Genomic DNA, 24,539 nt, shown 5'->3' on the forward strand with positions numbered 1-24,539 from the left:
TAATCCAACATACAATTCCCATCATCCCTGACCACTGGTCCTGCTAGCTAGGGATAATGGGAGTTGTAGTCCAACAACAGCCGGGGACCCCAGTTTGGGAAACCCTGGTCTAAACTCCAGGGTTTCAGCCAGGAGTTTTTCTCAGCCCCACCGGAAGAAAACAGGGATTGAACTAAGGACCTTCCGCATAAAGATTGTGTATTCTGCCACTCAGCTAAGGCACGCGTCTCCTGGAAGACTTGCATTCCTGTCTGACTAGTTGTATCAGATGGTGGATAGAAGATTCACAGTCATGTTATGCATGCATCCACTAAAAGCATTGGGCTGCAGACAGATAACATTTCCACCCAGTCAAATGCGCCGATGAATACCTGATTCACGCCTGCAGTTTTTTTTTATCCAGAAAACCATGCATCTGAAGAATCCTGCTTTGGTTCATGAACTGTGATGATCATGCTTGCTAGTCTAATCACGAGCCCCTTAATAGCCAGATTCAGGAGCATCTTTGAAGTTACAGTAAAAAGTGATTTCTGTGTCCCCCCACCCCCCGTTTTCAGTAAGAACACCATCATTCCACAGCTCTAATTATTATTCCTCATTAGTCTGTAGCATAACCCTAAGACCTGTGTCAGTGCCACAATAGAGCAATGACAGGCATTTAAATTTCAAATCAGTTTTGGTCTGGAGACAAGGGGACAGCCCTTCTGTGCCCTGATGAACCTCTCTTGGGAATTGAAACTGATATACGGTCGACGTGCACCTAGCTATTGTTCAGTGGTGTTGACCCAGGTCTTAAGATGCAGTCCTCGAGATATTTGTCAGCTAAACAGGGACTGAGCAAATGAAGCAGCAGCTGGTTGTGTGGAAGGCGGCTCCTTTGTATTTGCTGCTGTTGAGAGACACCCACCTCTGCTACCAACGCATTCTCGCAGGTTGCATTTCCGAGAACCCGCAGGCTTGGACTTCTGCTCACAGAGGCTCTGGGCATGAGCGGTGCTGTCTTCCACATTGGCACACTTCACCACTCTTTGCTGAATGCCTCCTCCGCATGAAACAGAACACTGGAAGACATTTTGCGTTACTGTGGTGGTTGTTATTTTACCATGAGGTCCCAGGGGAGGTTGCAAACAATAAATGTACTATTATTATTTTATTTGTTCAATTTATATTTATCAAAAGATCCCCGGGCAGTGTACATCTTTAAGAACACATCTTACAGAGAGGACTTCCAGTTTTTATATCAGGATCATATTTCCAGCAGCTTTGGTGGGCTGGTCAATACTAGGATCAAAATACTTGAAATCTCAGGTGACTCTAGAAACAACTAAGTCAGTTAGGAAGATATGGAACATATTGTCTAATAAAAATAAACTTGACCCATACTCGCATGCCAAACTTACCTTGTAGGGAAATCCTATACTGTATTAAAAATTACTGAAAGGATGGTAATATGGAAAAACTGGATGGGAGCAAGTGTTTTGACTGAAAAATGAGGAAGATGAGTTTTACAGATATACTGTTTTAAGACAAAAATATCATCTATCAAATGGGGCCCAGTGGCAGTTATACAACCTTAAAATATTAATGACTTCCCTTCTTCTCTTTCTGTGGTTCATTTTACACAGCATAAATTCCTGCAGCTTTTATATAATCTAAACCATTCAGTAATCCATTATTACTTCCATCAAAACTTATTTATACTGTTGAATTTATCTTAATTCTACTAGCATTTTCAAGTGTACACAATTTCCCACCATATATTCAATAAACATATTCCAATCTGCTTTAAATTAATGTTCTTCTTGTTCTCTTGTTCTACACATCAGATCCGCAAACTGCGCATATTCCATCAGTTTAAGTTGCCTACAAAAAAATACTGGCATGCAAAAAGAAATTACTGGCCTGCTAAGAGGCCAGTTGTCTGCATTTCTGCATTGGATGTGGAGGAAGGAAGGCGCCTTCTTCATTTGGGGAGGGGGGGGGAGCAAGCTTGCAGGGGAGGGGCGAAACGATCTATCGGGCCCCATTCACTGTCATGATCATTTCTTTCTCAGTGTTGGGGTATGAAGTTGTGCATGCTAAATTTCTCTTTTCAAACAGTACAGGCCCTTTTTCATCCAGCCAGCCTTCCAAATCTGGCGGGCTCTTTTCATCTCTCCTGTCTCTTATATAAGCGTGGTGGTTTTAAAAGGTTGGTGGCAATACCACTGGTGCCACGCAGGCCTGGGGTTGATGGGTTGTTGAGCTGTTGGGGGTGGCAGCTCTGGAAAACTCAAGCTGTGGCTCAGGCGGCTATAGGTCAAAAATGAGCTGGCTGCCCCAAGAGGAACTGAAGAGCTATTCAGCGAAAGCTGTGCACCTTCTGCTGAGATTAAATGCACATAATGTTGCGGCATGTCACAGTGGTGGCCCTTGTTGTTGTTGTTTAGTTGTTTAGTTGTGTCCGACTCTTCGTGACCCCCTGGACCAGAGCACGCCAGGCACTCCTGTCTTCCACTGCCTCCTGCAGTTTGGTCAAACTCATGTTAGTAGCTTTGAGAACACTGTCCAACCATCTCGTCCTCTGTCGTCCCCTTCTCCTTGTGCCCTCCATCTTTCCCAACATCAGGGTCTTTTCCAGGGAGTCTTCTCTTCTCATGAGGTGGCCAAAGTATTGGAGCCTCAGCTTCACGATCTGGCCTTCCAGTGAGCACTCAGGGCTGATTTCCTTCAGAATGGATAGATTTGATCTTCTTGCAGTCCATGGGACTCTCTCTCTCTTTTTTTTTAATGATATTTATTAAGGTTTTCAATAAAAAGAACACATCAATAAAAAAATAAATAAAAATAAAAAAAGAAATACACAATTCAAAAGTGCACAATACATAATCCAGAAAAAAACAAAAAAACAAAAGACAAAAAAGAAAACAGTTAAAAACAATACCACCTTTTCATCTCCATTTTTAAATTTACTTATTTTCTGGACCTCCTCACACCTCCCTCTTTTGTATTCCAGTTCAAATTATTTGTCCAGCAATTTCTTTCCCTCTTTTTTAAACCCAATCTTTAATCTTAATATAATATAACATTAAATTTTACCTCTTAAAAACCAAATTTCCATTTTTAGATCCTGTACAGCTGGAAGCTACTTATTTTCAATCCAACATCACTCTAACATTCTTTAATTTTGCAATATTTCTGCAGATAGTCTTTGAATTTCTTCCAATCTTCCTCCACCAACTCTTCTCCCTGGTCACGGATTCTGCCAGTCATTTCCGCCAGTTCCATATAGTCCATCAGTTTCATCTGCCATTCCTCCAGTGTGGGAAGCTCTTGTGTCTTCCGATACTTTGCGATGAGTATTCTTGCTGCTGTTGTTGCGTACATAAAGAAAGTTCTATCCTTTTTTAACACCGTTTGGCTGACTATGCCCAGGAGAAAGGCCTCTGGTTTCTTGAGAAAGGTATATTTAAATACCTTTTTTAATTCATTATATATCATTTCCCAGAAAGCCTTAATCTTTGGGCACGTCCACCAAAGGTGGAAAAATGTACCTTCAGTTTCTTTACATTTCCAACATTTATTATCGGGCAAATGATAGATTTTTGCAAGCTTGACTGGAGTTATGTACCACCTGTATATCATTTTCATAATATTCTCTCTTAGGGCATTACATGCCGTAAATTTCATACCTGTGGTCCATAACTGTTCCCAGTCAGCGAACATAATGTTGTGTCCAACGTCTTGTGCCCATTTAATCATAGCAGATTTTACCGTTTCATCCTGAGTGTTCCATTTCAGCAGCAAGTTATACATTCTTGACAAATTCTTAGTTTTGGGTTCTAACAGTTCAGTTTCTAATTTTGATTTTTCCACCTGGAAGCCAATTTTCTTGTCCAATTTAAATGCCTCCATTATCTGATAATAATGAAGCCAGTCTCGCACTTTGTTTTTTAGTTTTTCAAAATTCTGCAATTTCAGTCTATCTCCTTCTTGCAGTCCATGGGACTCTCAAGAGTCTCCTCCAGCACCATTATTCAAAAGCATCAATTCTTTGGCGATCAGCCTTCTTTATGGTCCAGCTCTCACTTCCATACATCACTACTGGGAAAACCATAGCTTTAACTGTATGGACCTTTGTCGGCAAGGTGGTGGCCCTAATTAGCAGTTAATAACTCAGCCCAATAGCTTGCCGTAGAGGCAACCTACCTCCTTCCAGGGCTCCACCCGCCACTCGAAGCAGGGCTCTGTGTTACAGCTGATGTTTAACTGTGGCTTGCGTCCTGCAAACTGGCAGTGAAACGGCCTCAGGGTTCTGTTGCTACGAATATCGAGGCAAAGGACACTGCGGGTCTTGAAACCGCCTCCGCAGCTGGAGGAGCACTGCAGAAAGACGGACAAGAAGGAGATGGTCTCTGCAGTGTCAGAGAGCCCTGGCAGGGATCTGCGGGCAACTGCTCTACAGGCCTAGTGTGATGGAGGAAGTGCAGGGAAATCTAGGTCCAAATCCAGTAGCAATTGTTCTGCTTTCCTGGTTTCCCAATGCTGGGGTCGCTGCTGCTTACCAACAGGGTGAAGTAGCAGAGAGGGCAGCGCAGTGCTGGCACAATGGTGGGCACATCTCAATAACAGGCAGTGTCAGGAAGCCAGGTAAGCAGTGCAGCCCTTCCCATGAGAAATATTTAAAATCCCCAATTGGCATGAAGTTGCATGAAGTTACCCAAGTGAACTTGGGCCAGTTACCTTCTCGCAGGCTGCTGCCAGACAGGCAGCTTCTAGGAATATCCAGCCATTGCTCTTCTACTGTAAGCTACAAGGGAATATGCAATGGGTTTCCCACACTATCAGGAGTAATGTAAAAGATAAAGGACCCCTGGACAATTAAGTCTGGTCAAAGATGACTATGGGGTTGTGGTGCTCATGCCGCTTTCAGGCCGAGGGAGCCGGCGTTTGTCCACAGACAGCTTTCCAGGTTATGTGGCCAGCATGACTAAACTGCCTCTGGCACAATGGGACACCATGATGGAAACCAGAGCACATGGAAACGTTGTTTACCTTCCCGCCGCAGCGGCACCTATTTATCTATTTGCACTGGTGATAATAAATGTCCCTAAAATAAAACAATAAACGTCCATAAAAACGGCAAAAGTACCGTATTTTTTGTCTATAAAATGCCCCCATGTATAGAATGACCTCTATTTTTTGAGCCCAAAATTAAGAAATAAATATTTTAAATATGCCGTGTATAAGACGACCCTCAATTTCAAACTTTAAAAAAATGAGGAAAAACATAGTCTTATACACAGAAAAATACGGTAGTTTCTTCCCCCAATAGGTTTTATCTTAAACAATTGCAGACGCAATAGACTACGATTGCAGTAGTCATTGTATCACCACCCTGTTCATTGTTTTATTATTTCATATGAAAGGCAACTTCCTCTAAAAAAATGTTCTGGGCAATATCTCTCTTCCCATTGGATTTTTATCCAGCCCCCACCTCTGTGAGACTGAAAAAGGAAAATATGATACTGGGCCCAAAACTTAGATCAAGGACCGAGGAAGGGAAACTTTTCAGTTCTTTCAACAACACTGATCCTGCCTCAGAAAGTAGACTACCTAAGTTTCCACACTTAATATTCCTGGCTTGTCATAATCAGATAGTGCCTTTGACCAGCTTCCTGGAATAATAATAATAAGCAATGTTTTATGATGAGAAAAACAGCTGCAATTTGAATAATCAAGAAAATTGTATTTTTTTTTATAAAAATTTTTTGGCTCATAAGAAAGTGAGTCCATTTAAAAATAATTGGTATGATGGGGGCTGCTGTTACAGAAAAGCATCTGTATCAAAATTAGATGCGTAATTGGATTCATGATCCTGACCTGCAATCTTTTTTGATTAAGCCTCCCTTTCCACTTTCTTCCTTAATGATATAAGCATCAGTCACGTTGGCCCCAAAAAGCTGGGATTTGTCTGGGATAAAGCAAGGCTGCAATATGGATTTGCACAAAATTACTTGCTGGTTTTTGGTAATGCTTTTAGAAAAGAGCACCACACAACCAGGCACTTTTCAGCAATTTTGGTTCTCTGAATGAGAGTTTCCCACCTTGAAGCCCCTTCCAGTTCTAAAAGCCAGATTAGCTAACATCATAATAATTTTTAAAGACTCTGGAAACTAGAAAGACTCATTTCCAAAGCCCCATTACTTTGCTCCAGTCCTCTGCTTTCCACTGGGCACACGGGCGGACGTAACACCTCCTCGCCGGATCAGGCTTTCTCACGTGCCGGCAATCGGATTCATTCTTGGTGTTGCATTCCACCACTCTCCAAAAAGCCCCCACACCACACGTGGTGGAGCACTGCAAAAACAAAACAGAAATAAAGGGCTTTTGAGACTTGATGTTTTTAATCGCATTGCTAAGATGCAAATCTAGCAAGATAAAAAAATTCCTTCCAGTAGCACCTTAGAGACCAACTAAGCTTGTTATTGGTATGAGCTTTTGTGTGATCATACCAATAACAAACTTAGTTGGTCTCTAAGGCGCTACTAGAAGGATTTTTAAAATTTTGTTTCGACTAGAGCAGACCAGGGACATGGGTGGCGCTGTGGGTTAAACCACGGAGCCTAGGACTTGCTGATCAGAAGGTCAGCGGTTCGAATCCCCGCGATGGGGTGAGCTCCCGTTGCTCGGTCCCTGCTCCTGCCAACCTAGAAGTTCGAAAGCAAGTCAAAGTGCAAGTAGATAAATAGGTACCGCTGCTGCGGGAAGGTAAACGGCGTTTCCATGCGCTGCTCTGGTTCGCCAGAAGCGGCTTAGTCATGCTGGCCACATGACCCGGAAGCTGTACGCCGGCTCCCTCGGCCAATAAAGCGAGATGAGCACTGCAACCCCAGAGTCGGTCACGACTGGACCTAACGGTCAGGGGTCCCTTTACCTTTACCTTTAGAGCAGACCAACACGGCTACCTACCTGTAACTATGCAAATCTAGCACTTCATCTGGAGCCCAGGAAAGCAGAGAGTAAATGGGAAAAGAAGCTCATTTCATCGCACTCCCCAGCTGCTTATGGTACATACCACAAAACAAAATACATAGCTAAAAGCTGGTAGCCAAAGAATTGGCTGGCTGGTGCAAAACAGTCAATATGAGAAAAATTGCAGGTGAGCGATCACAGCTCCCATCAAGCATGGCCAGTGGCTAGGGATCATGGGAGTTGTAGTTCAGCAACAGCAGAAGGGCAAAGGGTTCCCCACACCTGAAGCAGAGCAACTCATTTATGCCTCGGGATTTAATTGCTGCTGTATGAAACCACGGCCTCCTCACATTTCTATCAGTTCAACCACATCTTGAATGAATGATAAAATGGGCCTGCAGAAGCCCAAATGATGATGATGACGACAGTAATAGTAATAATTTATTATTTATACCCCACCCATCTGGCTGGGTTTCCCCAGCCACTCTGGGTGGCTTCCAACAAAATATTAAAAATACAATAAAACACCAAACATTAAAAACTTCCCTAAACAGGGCTGCCTTCAGATGTCTTCTAAAAGTCAGATAGTTGTTTATTTCCTTGACATCTGATGGGACGGCGTTCCACAGGGCAGGCGCCACCACCGAGAAGGCCCTCTGCCTTTAAAGGCTGGTTTATAGACACTGTGCATAGATAATTGCTTTCATTAGGAATGCAGCTGAAATAATAATAAAGGTGGCAGTGAAGTGACTATAGTCAACAGGATGAAATCTCAAGACTCACCTCACTCCAGTTACCCACCAACCAGGTGGCATCATCGGGTGAGTTCCTGGACTCCATTGGATGTTCTGACTCAGAGTCATTCAACAAAATTCTCTTGGAAGCTTCATCCCAGGTCTTTGGCATGTCAGTATCCTGCAGAAATGGACCTTCTGTGGCATAAGTAGGTGCCTCATCCACAGAGGATGTTGGTTTCGTTCTATTTGCAGACTTGTCTCTTGAAGTATCATTTAACACCGCTGGTTGTACTGTGATAGGATCTGCTGTTGTATTTTCAGGTGTATTTATTTGAACAATAAGGCCTCCGAGACCTATTGTTGTCATGGAAATTCCTACCTCTGCTACCGGAGTAACAGAAATGTGTCTAAAACTGTCTGCGTGATAATCTGTCGGCAAGTTGCTTGATGTATTACCGTCAGTGATGGTAGTAGGAGAACTTTTCATTGGCCATTTGCTCTGGGATTTATTTTTTGTTTCTCCATCTGTACCGTTAGACACTGTACTAGATTCTTCCATTAAATACCTGGGGGTTACAGCCGACGACTTGGGATTAGCGGTAAAGGAGTCCCTGTTTATAAAGTCAGTGTCTGAATAATTGTATGGTTTTATGGGGGATACGTTCTCCACATTTGTAGAATTCAAAATATCTGAATTATTTGTAACAGGTCTGAAAGTACTATTTTGCAGCAAGCTGCCTTCACTAAATACGTAGGAATAATTTTTAGGAATGTCTGACCCACTGGAATTACTTTGTAATGTTTTTACACCCAAGTTTTCTTTTTGGGAAGAGTTTGCAAAGCTTAAGGATGTAGGCATCAAAGTAACATTTCTGGGCTCAAGTCCTTTTGTTGTGGTAAGGATTCTTGGGCTTGGTTTGGTAGTTGGCCAGTTGACCCCAGGGCCTTTTCTGGGATCTGTTCCAGTTCTCCTGATTATCTTTCCACCATGCAGTTTGAAATTAGGTATCAGCAATCTTCTGGAGTATGGACACTGCTGGAGGCCGCACAGAGCTTTAGAATGGGGTCTCTTTGAAATATCACATGGTTCTCCATTGTTCTTGGTACAGGTGATGTTACGAGTCCGTATACCTCCACCACAGGTCACCGTGCACTGCAAAATAAATAACATTTCTTCAGATATCTCACCCAAATCTCACCTTGTACACTTGCATACCCAGCCGGTCCTGACACCCGTAAGCAGTTCAGTGGCTGTATTTGGTCTTGTGTCTACAACTCTTTGAGAAAGAAGACTATGCTTGACCTTTAGAGAGAGTAACAACCGAAGAGACTTTTTGTGTGGCAAGAAGAATGAAGGAACTTAAGATGCCTGGGATTGAAGAATAATCTTTATTTACATAATTGGTAGATGAAGAACTGGAAGTCCTCCTTATTTCTGTCTTTATTCTTATTCTTATTTGATTTGATTTCTAGCTCCCCCCCTTCTGTTAACTCTACATATACTCACGTTTTGTTCTGTTTTTTTGATGTCCTCTACTCAGTTAATGAGGTTCCACACAGGAAGGTGATGGACAGATGATGAAGGACCCTTCATGAGAGGCAGGGAAAGGAAGATCTCCTAGGGTGGGAGGCTGGGAGAAGAAAGGGAAGCTCTCCGGTGAGAGCTGGGAAGGTCCACCACCTTTTGTGGGGGGCAAGGGTTAAGATGTTGTGGTTCTGAACAGTTAAGAGTTAACACTCCAGGAAGCTTTCTGATTCACTGGGTGCATTGCCCACATGACCCGGGCATTTTCCTTTGATCTGTGCTCTGTGGGGGCTGAGCTCTCTCTGGAGAGCAGTCTGTCCGAGAATGTGAGCAAGGTAGTCTCGTTTTTGTTAGAGGCAGAAAGCTGCAAGCATGCAGCTAGATTCTGTAGGCTTTCTTTTCTGTTTGTTATGCTTCTAAATAAAGAGTTATAGAATAGAAGCACTGGTGTCGAGCTGCGTTATTGAAGACACCAGAAAGACACAGAGAAGCCATTTTACGCTGCGTGTGAACTCTGCTCTTATCCGGCAACTCAGAAGAGTGGCAGCGCCCGGAGTGGAAGCGTATGGGCACTAAGCAGGATTTTAAGAACTGTGTGGGAGGTGGAATACAATAGGAGAGAAGATTTTACTGTATTTTTTGTTTTTACTGTGTTTTTTGTTTCTATGGAAGCCGCCCAGAGTGGCTGGGGAAGCCCAGCCAGATGGGCGGGGTACAAATAATAAATTATTATTATTATTATTATTATTATTATTGATGAACGGTGAGGAATTTTTATGACGCAGTTAAAAAATGGCGTCTAAGACAGGCTGCCGGAGAGAGAGAGAGAAGGGGGAGGAGAATCAGGTGTCGGAAAGAGAAGGAGTACGGAATCGAAAGTTTGACCTGACAGAGCCCCCTGATCTATTTGATTTATTTGGCCTGCCTGGAAAAACAAAGGACAAATTGAAGATTAATTTTGTCTACGGAGGTGTCAAACAGAGGCTGTCCTGGGCTGATATAGCTTCTGAAGTGTATAAAACCCACACAGAGAAGCCAGCTTTCTGTCTGCTTGTGAGAATCATCAGAGATTGCAAAGAAAGGAATGTACGACTACAACAAGATGAAGAAAAATAATAAAGGACTATCCGGAGTGAACTGGATAGGACTGATTAATTAATGCAGTAAAATAAGTGATGTCTGGACTTATCCGGAATTTTGGACTTGTGTGGAGCTTGATATATGGGTACCCCCCCCAAAAAAATTTAAAATTTGGCTGTATAATTTGGAACCAATGTGATTTGAACAATGTGATGTGATTGGCCTGTTAATAAAAATTATTTAAAAAAGGAAGAGTATGGGCACCATTGGAGTTTGTCAGAGTGGCAATAAATCAAATTTATTGCAGGGCCGTTGCAGCAGACTCTTTGTGGGTCAAAGGATTTACGACTCACAAACTTTAACAAAGATGCACCTCGGATAGAGGACTTTGTTACTTTTTATTCTTCTGCTTTTTCTGTGTTGTCTTTCTTGCGTGTTTGTTATACAGTCATACCTCAAGTTACGTTTGCTTCATGTTACGTTTTTTCAGCATGCGTCCCGCGGTGAACCATAAGTACCAGAAAGGGTTACATCCGGGTTTTGCTGCTTGCACATGCACAGTAGTGCTAAATTACGCTTTGTGCATGCGCACAAGCACCAAATCACGCTGTGCACCTGCGCAGATACGGCGCTTCAGGTTGCGGGCTTTTCATGTTGCGAACGGGCCTCTGGAACGGATTCCATTCGCAACCAGAGGTACCACTGTACATATTATGTTTTTTCTCCCCCCCCCCTTTTTATTTAGATTAGTTTGGCTTTTATTGTATTGCATGTTGAAAAGTTTCAATAAAAGAAATTTAAAAAGAGAGAAAAAGTGCCACAGTCTCAGACAGCTCCACATGCAGACCGCACTAAGCTTGTAAATAAGCCGTTATGTGTCTTTTCATTAGCCACATTGAAAAACAAAACATTCCATAATGAAGGAGGATTTTAATTTGCCCAGCAACCCCTATGATCTTTGGTGTCCATTTTGCTATCTTGTCTATGCTGCTCTGGGGGGGTGGGGCAGGTTGCACTACTTTTTAGCAGACACAAACTGTCGCTTCATATGCAAACCTGCCCCACAGACAACTGGGACTCTGTTGAAAGCAGAGTATAGTAATTCATACAGGCTTTATGCTTCATCAACAAAATTAGCTGAAACCAAACCCATGTTTAATTCAATTAACAGTAGCGTCACGTTTTCATTTATACAGAAAGCAGAGGGAGTTGATGGGGCATACAAAATGGGCAACAGAGGAATTTTGGTACACAAATCCAATCTCATCCTTCAGTTTAATTCTTTGCAGGAGGGCGGGAGAAAACAGCTTGAAGGTACTGAGGGCAGAAGCAACACACCTGCTATGCACCTGCTAGTAACAAACCACAGCAAAATCAAACCAAGATTTTGTAATGATGGGAGCCTGCAAAATCTGACATTCCACAGTCAAGGGGAAGTAAACGGTTCTTATAACCATAGAGTTTTAATTTTACTTACTTATTTATTTATTCTATAGGGCAGGAGGCAACAGAAAGTTTTCCATTAACCACAACTGCCAAGACTTTCTGTGAGTTCGTTCGGAAAGTTACATCTCATCTTAATGAGTCAAGATAATGATCAAGCCTTTTACTCCCCCCCCCCCCACCTGGCTGGTTTAACAGCAGTTTCCCCATTTCCTCCAAACTGGGAAATTGGAGCTATCTGCTTTGGAACAAACAAAGATATCAAATCAGCTTCAAAACATGGTGTAATATCTTGGATTGTCCCAGAAAGGGTAACCACAGTTTCCTGGTTTAGAGAAAATGGGAAACAATGGTTAATGGAAGACTTTGTGGCTTGTTCGTTCATACCACTGTTCAAGGGAAATAGACAAATAGGTCTTTTCATAGGCCATGAGAATGGTCTGGAAGGCACACGATGCATTCCTTTTGCTGAAGCTGTGCCAAGAATGAGGCATCACTGGGATATGTACGCTGCTCTGAGCTCTTTAAGAAAAGACCGAGGTCTGAGCATGTAACGCATACAACTACAGTGTGTTGTGAATGTACCTCAGTCCAGTTGCTTACTGTCCAGTCTGATGGGCACAGGACATCTCTGTTACATGAAAGGTAAGTCTTTGGTTTCAGCAGATGTTTGCACTTCTCAACAGGCAAAGCTTGCTCATCCAATCCCACTGTCTGGATGCAAAGGACGGTCCGTTTCTTTTCTCCTGTTGGGCCACAGGAGGTTGAACACTTCTGCCATTCTCCTGCCCACCATCTTCAGAGCAAAACAAAAAGAATTGGGAAACATCAAAAAGGGCATGCATGCTAAACCAGAGAATGAACGTTAGTAATACAAAGGAAACTTTGAGAAGAGTATATCGCTTAAATGTTACGTTCCAGGCTTGCAATTTTTCCTCCTCTGGGTTATGGGAATCTGCATATCAGCTCAGCAAAAGTACAGGCAACCCCAATTTGTGCAGGATCACAATTGTGCACATATCGGTCGCACCTAAAACATGAGTTGCCTGGATTACATTATTGTCTATCATGCACATAGCATACTTTATTTGTGACGTTGGCGCTGTGGGTTAAACCACAGAGCCTAGGTGAAATATACTCAGAGTCGCAAAGTGATTTCATGCTCTTTATTCAGCTCATAGTGGTGAGGAGGAATGAATAAATGTCCCCTCACAGTATCTGCTTTATATACATTATTTACACAATGGGCTGCACATGATTGGCTAATTCTGGAATTCTACTGTAAGCCAATCAGGTTGTGGATTCACTTCTATCTGGAGCAGGATTGGGTGGTTCCTGCCAACCAATCATACTGCTGCATTGTTCTAGGACCAATCAGACTGCTGCATTCTGAATCCTATTGTTCTAGGACCAATCAGACTGCTGCCTTTTGGATCCTATTGTTCTAGGACCAATCAGACTGCTACAGTTTGGATCCTATTCAACTCAGTACATAACACCCCTCCCCTCTAAGTCCCAGTCCTGCCCGGGAGGTCGCATTCATAGTCCTCAAGGTATGCCGGCGGCCTACGTGTGCGTTGTGGCCTGGGGTGTTCCCTGGTCCGGGCTCCGGGTTCTGGCTCGTGTTCCAAGGATGCTGGCTGTGATGCGGCTGTTTGGTCTGGTGCAACCGGCTCGCTCAGTCGTGGTTCTGGTTCCGGTGTCCTTTCGGCCTCACGGGTCCTCTCTGTATTTACTGATTCTGCCTCTCCTGCTGGCCCCTCCTGCTCTATGGGCCTCACTGCCCCGCTGTTCCCTTGGGACTCCTCTGACCTGTCCTCCTCCTGGTTTTCTCCCGGGAATCGTCGCCGTATCTGGTCGCAGTGGCGGCGCCAGCATTGCCCCCCATCCGTTAGCACCTCGTACGACACGGGGCCAGTGACCCTGGTGATTGTGGCGGGTACCCATGCTGGGCCTGCCCCAAAATTCTTTGCGTACACTGGGTCCTGGGCCTCGAAGGTCCGGGGGTTCCTGCCTTCCCCCACCACTACCTCATCCTGAGCTCTATCGGGGTGAAGGCGGTCCAATCTGATTGCAAGGCGCCGACCCATTAGTAGTTCAGCGGGGCTCCGGCCAGTCGTTGAGCTGGGGGTGCTGTGCTGTGCTAGAAGGAATGTGGCAAGGCGGTACTCCCAGTCCCCTTGCGTCATGCGGCGAAGGGTGTCCTTGGTGGTCCGCACCATGCGTTCTGCTTGGCCATTGGTGGCAGGGTGGAACGGCGCCGAACGGATGTGGCGGATGGCGTTCTGCGCTGTGAAGGTTTGGAATTCTCCTGACGTAAATGCAGTCCCGTTGTCTGAGACGAGAGTGTCAGGGAGCCCGTGGGTTGCAAACAGCCTGCGTAGTACCCGGATGGCTGCGGACGTGGAAGTGGACGGTACCAGTGCGACTTCCAGCCATTTGGTGTAGGAGTCCACCACTATGAAGAATGTTTTCCCCTGAAAGGGGCCAGCGAAATCCACATGCAGGCGTGACCATGGTGCTCGGGCGGACTCCCAGGACTGGACTGGGGCCCTTGGGGGATCTGGGCGGGATTCTTGGCAGGCCTGGCAGTGTTTGACCCAGGCCTCTATCTCTCCATCGATCCCCGGCCACCACACATAACTCCTGGCAAGGGCCTTCATTCTTACTACCCCTGGATGTGTCTCGTGTAGGGCTGTGAGGACCCTTTTGCAGAGGGGCTGGGGAACAACGACTCTGCTTCCCCATAACAGGCACCCCTTGTGGGCCGACAGTTCATGTTTGCGGGTTGTGTAGCCGGCGAATTCTGGCCCGGGGCTGCTGCTGGGCCATCCCCTCCACACCCAGTCCAGGACCCGGGAGATGACCCTATCTTTCTTGGAATGGTGTGCAACTTCTTGTGCCTGAATGGGGCGGTCGGGAAGCAGCTCCAGGCTCATAACCTCTTGTGCAGGTGCTGGGTCAGGGCCTGTTTCCGGTAGTGGTAGCCTGCTGAGGGCGTCCGCATGGCCCATCGCCTTCCCAGGTCGGTGAATCAGTGCATACTGGTAGCTGGCAAGGAAAATTGACCACCTGAGGACGCGAGGAGACAGCACTTGGGGGGTCTGCTTTTCGGGGGCAAACAAGCCAAGCAACGGCTTGTGGTCAGTCACCACGGTGAAGGGCCGCCCGTACAAGAAATCATGGAATTTTTTTACTCCCTTTACGATTGCCAGACCCTCCTTGTCGATTTGCGAGTAGTTCCGCTCGGTTGTGTTGAGTGTCTGGGAAAAGTACGCCACCGGTACCTCTCTTCCATCCGGGAGTTGGTGCCCCAGGACAGCTCCAATGCCATAGGGTGAGGCGTCGCATGCTAGCACCACCGGCAGCCTCTCGTCGAAGTGTGCCAAGACCGAGTTTGAGACAAGCAAGTCCTTGACTGCCTGGAATGCGGCCTCCTGGCGCTGGCCCCACACCCAAGGGGCCCGCTTGTCCAGGAGTCTGTGTAGGGGCTCCGCTACCGCCGCCTTGTGGGGAAGGAAGGAATGGTAAAAGTTCAATAGTCCCAAGAAGGCCTGAAGTTCAGTCTTGCTCTTGGGCGCTGGGGCATCACAAATGGCCCGTACCTTGTCCCCAGTCGGGTGGACCCCTTCTGCGTCCACCATAAATCCCAGAAAGTCCACCTGAGGCACTCCTAGTAGACATTTTTCCCGCTTCACCTTGAGACCCGCCGTCTGGAAACGGTGCAGAACGGTGCGGAGGCGGTCCTCAAACTCCTCTGGTGTGGGGCCGGCAATCAACACATCATCGAAGAAGGGGGTGACGCCAGGAATCCCTTTAAGGAGAGAGTCCATTATATTCTGGAATATGCCTGGTGCCACGCTGACACCGAATTGCAGCCGCTTTACCCTGAACGCTCCTCTGTGCGTCACAATCGTCTGTGCCTCTGCTGTGGCCTCATCTACTGGCAGCTGTTGATATGCTTGGGCCAAGTCCAGCTTGCCAAAAATTTTCGACCCAGCCAGGGTGGCAAGGACATGGCTGACCACTGGCACTGGGTATGCGTGGGCCGTGAAGGCCTTGTTTATGGTACATTTGTAGTCTGCGCAGATGCGGACCGAACCATTAGGCTTGACGGGTGTGACGATTGGGGTTTCCCAGGGAGCATTAGGCACCGGCTCCAGCACTCCTTGCTCTACGAGTCGGTCCAATTCCTCGTCTATACGGGGTTTCAAGGCGAACGGGACCCGGCGGGCCTTGAGCCTGACCGGTCGTACTGCGGGGTCAAGCTGTAGCGCAATGGGGGGGCCCGTATACTGTCCCAATTTCCCATCGAAAACCCCTGGAAATTCCTTGCATATGGCGTCCACGTCCACTTGTAAGCTAGTGTGGTTCACCCCGGTGACAGCTAGCCCCAGTGGTCCAAACCATGCCAATCCCAGTAAGCTAATGTAGGGGCCCTTGACCACAAGCAAGTCCAGTTGCCGCGTCCGCCCTCGGTATTGCACCCTGAAGGTCCCCACCCCCATTGTGGGGACCTTACGTTTCTGGAAGTCCCGGAGGGTGAATGGGGCCGGCCTGAGTTTGGGACCCCCAGTGGGACACAGTTTCCTTAAGGTCCTTGCCGAGATTATGGATAGAGTTGAACCCGTGTCAAGCTCCATGCGGCATGGGGCCCCCTCTATCTGTACCTCTACATAAATTTTCTCTACGTTGGGGTGGGGCAACTGGTATACCTGGAAGTCCGTGAGCTCCGTCGAGTTGCCTTGGTGCGTTGGGCCCCGGGACCTGGGGCTCTTGGATTGGTCATCTGATGCCTGGTGTCGGGTGGGCCGAGCCCGACACACCCGGGCGATGTGTCCCGATTTTCTGCACTGCCTGCACTCTGCGTTGCGGAAACGGCAGGTCCTCCTCTCGTGACTCTCCCCGCAGCTTGCGCAGTTCCCTCCTTCTCGTCGAGGCAGCTGTGGTCTGTGCGCTGCTTGAGTGCGCTGCTGTACTCGGTGCACCTCCTCCCTGTCGGATCCTGAGTCGTCGGTGAGGTCTTCATGGTGGACCCTCGGTTGGGATGGCAGGCTCGGCCGTGCCTCTTGGGTCGACCTCTCGGCAGCTTCTGTTGCCAGGGCCTCCTCCAGAGCGACCTGGAACGTTAGGTCCTTCTTAGCGTAGAGGCGCCGTTGCAGCTTCTCATCCTTCAGGCCACCGACGAGGCGGTCACGAAGCATGTTCTCCAGCTCTGAGAAGTTGCAGAACCGGGCGGCTTGGCGGAGAGAGGTCACAAACCCAGTTATGGTTTCCCCAAGGGCTTGCCGCTTTGCGTAGAAGGCATTTCGACGAGCCACCACTGAGGGCTGCGGCGAAAAGTGCCCCTTCAGCTGTTCCATTATTGTTTTGTATGGAACAGTAGCGACGTCTTCAGGCGCAAGGAGAGCCCGGGCGATTTCAAACGTCTCCTCTCCGCAGACGCTGAAGAATATCGCCCTCTTCTTGGCGTCTTCTTCGTCGGTGACCCCTTTGGCTTCTAGGAGGAAGGTGAAACGGGAGGCGTACGCTTCCCAGTCTCCAGATGCTGGGTTGAATGGCGAGAAGCTGCTGTTGGCTGCCATTCTGAGTTCCTTGTGCCCCGGAGCTGAAGCCTGGATACACGGTGCGAGGCAGCGGTGCGGCAGTTGGCGGTGCTGCGGTGCTGTGTGTGGCAGTCAGCTCAGCGGGATCCCATCCTCGTCGCCAGTGAAATATACTCAGAGTCGCAAAGTGATTTCATGCTCTTTATTCAGCTCATAGTGGTGAGGAGGAATGAATAAATGTCCCCTCACAGTATCTGCTTTATATACATTATTTACACAATGGGCTGCACATGATTGGCTAATTCTGGAATTCTACTGTAAGCCAATCAGGTTGTGGATTCACTTCTATCTGGAGCAGGATTGGGTGGTTCCTGCCAACCAATCATACTGCTGCATTGTTCTAGGACCAATCAGACTGCTGCATTCTGAATCCTATTGTTCTAGGACCAATCAGACTGCTGCCTTTTGGATCCTATTGTTCTAGGACCAATCAGACTGCTACAGTTTGGATCCTATTCAACTCAGTACATAACACTAGGGCTTGCCGATCAGAAGGTCAGCGGTTCAAATCCCCGCGACAGGGTGAGCTCCTGTTGCTCGGTCCCTGCTCCTGCCAACCTAGCAGTTAGAAAGCACGTCAAAGTGCAAGTAGATAAATAGGTACCTCTCCGGCGGGAAGGTAAACGGCGTTTCCGTGCGCTGCTCTGGTTCGCCAGAAGCGGCTTAGTCATGCTGGCCACATGACCCGGAAGCTGTACGCCGGCTCCCTTGGCCAATAAAGTGAGATGAGCACTGCAACCCCAGAATCGGCCACGACTGGACCTAATGGTCAGGGGTCCCTTTAGCTTTACCTTTATCATGTTCACACTCACAATAACCACACCTGGAAACAGACCCTTATTATACCCATTTTAGAGCTGGGAACAAAGATCTAATTACAGAGAGTTACAGCGGCCAGCTGGCCTCCACTAGAAGTCAGGCGTTTAGCATCACAGGTCCCATGATATGGAACACTCTTCCTGTAAAGGCATCACTACTTTTGACTTTGGGGCCTCTCTAGAAGAACGTCTTATGCTGACAAGCCTTTGTAGCTGTTTCGATTAATTAGCCAGCCACTTTAATGATGACCTGAATTGTTTTTAAGGATGCTGTATGCTTAATAGTTGTACACCACCTTGATGTTACACAATGTGGTGGTACAGAAATATTTCCTATAAACAACCCAAGAACCAACATTAGAAGGTCATTGCAACCATTATACATGCATCTGATCGCTGCAGATCTGCAAGAGAGGGCCTCCTGTAGATACCATTGCAACAGGAAGTATGTGATATGCAATTTAGGAAACGGGCCTTTAGCATAGTGGCATCTACCCTTTGGAACTCCCCTCCCCTCCGTTATGTATCAAACAAACTCCCATGATTACTTCTTCATGGATGGTTGCTATTCAGAATGGAGGTTGTATGCCTCCTCTAACACATTCTGAAAATGGCATGCAAAGCACAACCCAGTGTGTGTGTTTGCACCAATTTGCTAGTGCAAGACTTCAGCACTACATCAGTTTGCGAGTCAGGCTACAGTCCTCGTCCTATATGACAGAAGAGCTGCTTTGAAGAGGACCTGGTGTCTGATTAATTGGGAGCAAGTGCCCAGTTATGTTTTCTGTTTCTGTGCTTCTATTTTTAAAAAAAACCTTCAGAGAAAAGAAAACCAATGTTTAGAAACTTACGTATTAACAAACTCTCTGTCTCACTTGGATAAACAATTTCTGAATGATGGACAGCTGGCGATGGGAAACAAAACGTGGTCCTTTGCATACTTGTTTAATTACTGTAGTCTACACCTTTGACATTTTCTAGGAAGCCTACATAATCCTCCCCATATATTAACTTGGAGCTGGTAAGCCCTTTAATCCCCACTGACTGCACATCTGCCGTTGCCAATTACATGTCCAGAGGATAGGAGTAGCATTGCTAGAAAACAGTGACAGTACTGACCTTCGTCTGAAATCTTAGATTTTCACTTATTTGTTCAAAAGCAAACACCTTTGGGAAATTACATATTGATTTCCCCAGCCCACGACATTGCTAAATATCAATGCACAGCAAAGGGGAAGAAGCAGTTTCTTAATAAATTGATCAAAAAGGACAGAGGCGTCTTAGATTATGTTTTCTGACAAGCAATTAGGGACACTGGAGAATGCCATTAGAAATGGAAACCGGAGTGGAAATTACCACAATTTCTGTGTTCATCACAGATCTGGAAAGGAAATCAGATTAATAATAGTAGTAGTAGTAAAGGTAAAGGTACCCCGGACCGTTAGGTCCAGTCGTGGATGACTCTGGGGTTGCGGTGCTCATCTCGCTCTATAGGCCAAGGGAGCCAGTGTTTGTCTGCAGACAGCTTCTGGGTCACGTGGCCAGCACGACTAAGCCGCTTCTGGCAACCAGAGCAGCGCACGGAAACGCCGTTTACCTTCCCGCCAGAGTGGTACCTATTTATCTACTTGCACTTTGACGTGCTTTTGAACTGCTATGTTGGCAGGAGCAGGGACTGAGCAACGGGAGCTCACCCTGTTGCGGGGATTCAAACCGCCGACCTTCTGATCGGCAAGCCCTAGGCTCTGTGTAGTAGTAGTAGTAGTAGTAGTAGTAGTAGTAGTAATAGCAGCAGTATTTGCTATTGTTGGGGGATTTTTAGTCTGTGAATAGTATGTATATAATTACATTACTTTCTTAGTGGGGATAGATAGCGGGAAAGCTCACTGCCTGTTCCATAGGGGTATCCCCTTAAGGTATATTGGGAAGTGATGCTTCATGTCCAGCTTGGGGGCTGAAGGGCTACAGCACCCCCTGCCACTGGAGTCTGCTGGAAGTGGTTTGTTCCATGGGGGACACCTATGGTCAGCCACAACTGTCTATCAACCAGCAGGTAGGTTGGTTGATTGTGGGATACATGTCCAATGCCTACGCCAAACCTATTTTGTCTGTAAACCATATGGCTGTGACCTAATTTGAACCCAACACATCTCTCCCGGGATTCATTTGCTGCCTGTGCATCCCCCCATGGGCCCACAAATGTTATACTTCACATCCCAAAAGGAACCAGTGAAAGGGAACAGCGTTGCCACACGAGCCCCATTCACTGAAAATTGAGGGTCAAAAGATCCAGTGGGCTGAGACTTGGGAATGAATCTGATTTAATTTAGTGGGGCTTACTTCTGAGCAAACATGTAGTTTCCTTGGTGACTCTAGCACTCTTTTTAATCTAACCACAAAATTCCTCTGAGCCTCTGGCTTACGCTCAGATATTAAGAGAGGCCATTAGTTATCAGATCGGATTATGCTGTCAGCTGGCTTCCCAGTAATTAGACCTGAGGAATCATTGCATTGTGTGGTTCAGATACTTTAATAAATTATTTACATGGGGTGTCAAAGACATCGCCCTGCTGAGATGTTACTGCTTATTATTGTCAGCATTGATATATCTCGGGAGAAGATGGAAGGGTGTGCCATTGAGGGTAAAGTCAAGCCATTGGAGAGTTACAGCATCTGCTGTAGAGACCAGTACAGGAGAGACATGTTTTATTGCAGCTGGGGGAGATGAAGGTGTCTGGTTTTGCTGGTGCAGATGCAGCGGTGAGTTTTTTCTCTCTACACTCCTTCCAGCGGTCATTTCTCTTCTGGTCACACTGGTATGCACAGCTTCTAAGGAGGCATGAAAAGTGCCAATTTCCCTAACTGATTATCAGCGTTTCAACTGGAAAATCAGCGGGATATGTCATAAAATCAATTGCTGACATATGCAAAGCAAGGTTAGTTAGGAGGAATGTTCTCAGCTAAAGAAGCCACTTCTGGGCTCAACATTATGCCAAAGTTCAAAACATGCCACCTGCTAAAAGGTAAAGGTAAAGGGACCCCTGACCATTAGGTCCAGTCGTGACCGACTCTGGAGTTGCGGCGCTCATCTCGCTTTATTGGCCAAGGGAGCCGGCGTACACCTTCCGGGTCATGTGGCCAGCATGACTAAGCCGCTTCTAGCAAACCAGAGCAGCGCACGGAAACGCCATTTACCTTCCCGCCGGGAAGGTAGCTTCTGGGTCATGTGGCCAGCACGACTAAGCCGCTTCTGGCAACCAGAGCAGCGCACGGAAACGCCGTTTACCTTCCCGCCAGAGCGGTACCTATTTATCTACTTGCACTTTGACATGCTTTTGAACTGCTAGGTTGGCAGGAGCAGGGACCGAGCAATGGGAGCTCACCCCGTTGCAGGGATTCGAGCCGCTGACCTTCTGATCGGCAAGTCCTAGGCTCTGTGGTTTAACCCACAGCTCCACCCGCGTCCCAATGCCACCTGCTAGCATGGTTAAATGTTGATTTCTTGAGTGATCCCCAAACCAATAGATTTCAGGTAGCAATCTTATATTCACTGACCATTGAAATTCAATGGGGTTTGTGAAATGATGCTAAATGCGTCTTTGCTCTTGCAGCTTTTGTTTCATAATTGCTAATAGCAGGGGGCAAGAAGAGGAATTCTCATTCGCACCCACTCATGGAAATCTCCTCTGAGCTCCAGGAGGAAAGTGTTCATTTTGGTTGCAGCTGAGGCTGATAGCACACTGAGACTAAAAGTAGTGATGGAGGTGTGATTTTCATCAAGACCACAGCAGGGGAAGGAGGAAAGTGTTGTTGTTTTTAAAGTCCCCGTGCACCATTGTCCCAATTAAAGTCCCCCCATACCTCCTACGGGCAATTAAAAAGTAAAAGGCAACAGCAAACCACATATTTAGTGTCCCTTCTAATATGGCCCACATTTAGGTAGGTTCGTCACATCAGTCAAGAATTTAAAAAAGCTGCCGTGCGTCTCAGGAGTTGGCCTTTTCGTAAACTCACATATGCCATAGTCAAAACAAAAAAATTCCTTCCAGTAGCACCTTAAAGACCAACTAAGTTAGTTCTTGGTATGAGCTTTCGTGTGCAAGCACACTTCTTCAGATACCAATCTTCACATATGCCATATCTTCTCTGGAATCTTTAGATATTATTGCTATCAAGATGCACACCAAAATGGAAACCTGACGCATGACTCGCTTTGCCAATCAGACCCTTCAATGTTCAAACATGCTGTAAATAACAGAGCAGGCGGAGAGGGTTTGTCGAGTGACCAGTGTTGTCAAAACTGCCCATCACTGTGCACTGAAAGACCTTTTTTCCCTTACTGTGGGGACCATAGATGCTTCTCTCCTCAGCGAAATAATAATAATAATAATAATAATAATAATAATAATAATAATAATTTATTTATACCCCGCCCATCTGGTTGAGTTTCCCCAGCCACTCTGGGCGGCTCCCAATCGAGTGTTAAAAACACATCACAGCTTCCCCAAACACAACCTGTTAACCTCTCAGCTGGCTGACGACACCTCTCCTGACCAGGCTAGTGAGATAGGTCAGGTGTAAGTCAACAGGTGTTTCCTTGTGGACACCTGGGGAATTATGACAGAAGATGGATAATACCAAGCACTTAAATGGTGCCTTTTCTGAGTGTTCACTGACAGCTGCTCCTTAAGGCAGGCTGCGTTGCAGAAACAGAACGGGAGCTGAGAGATGGTGGTTTGCTTTACAGCAGAGGTGGGGACCTGTGAGCATCCAGGCATGGTTGGGCTCCAACTTCCATCACCCAACAAGCTAGTACGGCCAATGGTCAGGAATGATGGAGCCCAATCTCTGGAGAGCCATATGTTCTTCGATCCCTGCCTTAGAGGGCTGTCTACCTAGCAGGCCTGTCGCTGAAATGAAATTGGGACAGAGGATGCTGGTTGACACATTGTTCTCTTATTCACTATGCTATCAGTTTAATGTCATTCATTTCTGAAGCTGTTTTATCAGTTCTTTTTAAAATGTGTCCTTTCTTCTATCGTCTGTCTGCCTATCACAATGTTGTTTGGTCTACATTTCTTCTGACAGACTGCTGTTTGTTGCCATCATTACCCATGAGTATATTCCCCTAAATTACACACACACACACACCCTACCTTGGTGGACAGTCCCTTTCCATGCATTTCTTTTGTTTCCCACTGGGCTGCGTTTCGAGATCACAAAACAAGTTTTTCACCACACCTCTCCCTTTTCTCACACAGTGGGCCATCTGCTGTTGGAAACCTACGAGAAAGGAAGGAGACACATGCTGCATTCAGAGGCAATGTCTGGCTTCAAAGAATTTTAGAGCTGGGTTGCTGGTCATCCTAGTAATTATTTTTAATGATTTCTCTGCAATTTTATACACATTTTACTTACCAAGACAAACTAAATTATATTAATTTAACCAAAATGCCTTTTGGATTCCCAAGTCATGTGACAACTAGTTAGCACCCCTCTTTTTTCTGGAATTTGGAAGTTGAAAAATTCAGCATGTCCCAGGGCACGTGGCTCAAAGTAAGCGTTAATAAAACTCAGTTTGCCAGCTTCTGAGGAACCCATTTGTTCCTTGATGAAACATGCTGTTAAGATAATTAACGCCAAAGCAGCTAGCAGAGAGAGGAAGACGGCAGCCCTAATGTTGCTTACCTCTCCCACAAGTCACACTGCAACTTGTCCAGCTTCCATATCGCCAAAAATACTCTGGCTCTTCCACATCATTCTCGGAGCTCCAGCCTTTACGGACAGTATACTCATATTTCACTCCAGGGTTATTTTCCTGAAAAAGGAGCTGAGAAGAAACAACTGTCAATTTTGGTCACAAAACGGTTCCAAGCAAGCAAATGGAGAAAGCAAGAAAGCTTAGGTATGTTCTAAAGCACCTTCCAGGTGTTGCTAGAATGCATCTTCCATCATACCTGACTAGGGATGGAAGAAGGCATCATTTTTGGCCATGGACTGGCTGGATGCAGAGGAGTGGCGGGAGGTACCAGCCACGGAAACCCCAAGGGAAGCCTTCGGGGAAGAGGGAAGAAGGCTCTGAGCCAGGGGGTTGGTGGTGGGGTGACAATGAGTGGTCAGAGGGAGAAAGAACAGACTGAGAGGAGGTGATGGCAGCAGGTGAGGAGGCAGGCTTTAATGAACAGGAAGAGGCTGTGGCCGAGAGCAGTTCAGACTCTGACTCCAGAGGCTAAGGGGAGGGTGGCCAAGAGGCAGAGTGGAGAAGAAACCAGGGTATCTCCCCCTCCTGCTGTGACCAGCTCCCTTTCCCCCTGGTCTCCTAGAACTCATGGAGAAATGAAACAGGCAAAGCAGAGGGTGGTTGAACGCAGATGCC

The 24,539-nt window shown here is 46.5% G+C and overlaps 1 protein-coding gene across 1 annotated transcript in view; it reads right to left on the minus strand.

Annotated features, from left to right (window-relative positions):
• Nucleotides 1–24,539, minus strand: part of ADAMTS12 (ADAM metallopeptidase with thrombospondin type 1 motif 12) — a 111,256-nt gene that overhangs the window by 3,880 nt on the left and 82,837 nt on the right. Inside the window, exons 16-22 of the mRNA XM_080973385.1 lie at nucleotides 23,852–23,993; nucleotides 23,320–23,446; nucleotides 12,325–12,535; nucleotides 7,738–8,844; nucleotides 6,187–6,339; nucleotides 4,189–4,362; nucleotides 908–1,061 (exon numbers count right to left, since the gene is read on the minus strand). Of these exons, the coding sequence (XP_080829511.1) occupies nucleotides 908–1,061; nucleotides 4,189–4,362; nucleotides 6,187–6,339; nucleotides 7,738–8,844; nucleotides 12,325–12,535; nucleotides 23,320–23,446; nucleotides 23,852–23,993 (2,068 nt within the window). The remainder of the gene's footprint in view (nucleotides 1–907; nucleotides 1,062–4,188; nucleotides 4,363–6,186; nucleotides 6,340–7,737; nucleotides 8,845–12,324; nucleotides 12,536–23,319; nucleotides 23,447–23,851; nucleotides 23,994–24,539) is intronic.

Source organism: Podarcis pityusensis (genome assembly GCF_964106645.2).
Source record: "Podarcis pityusensis genome assembly, chromosome: 11".
Lineage (NCBI taxonomy): Eukaryota > Metazoa > Chordata > Lepidosauria > Squamata > Lacertidae > Podarcis > Podarcis pityusensis.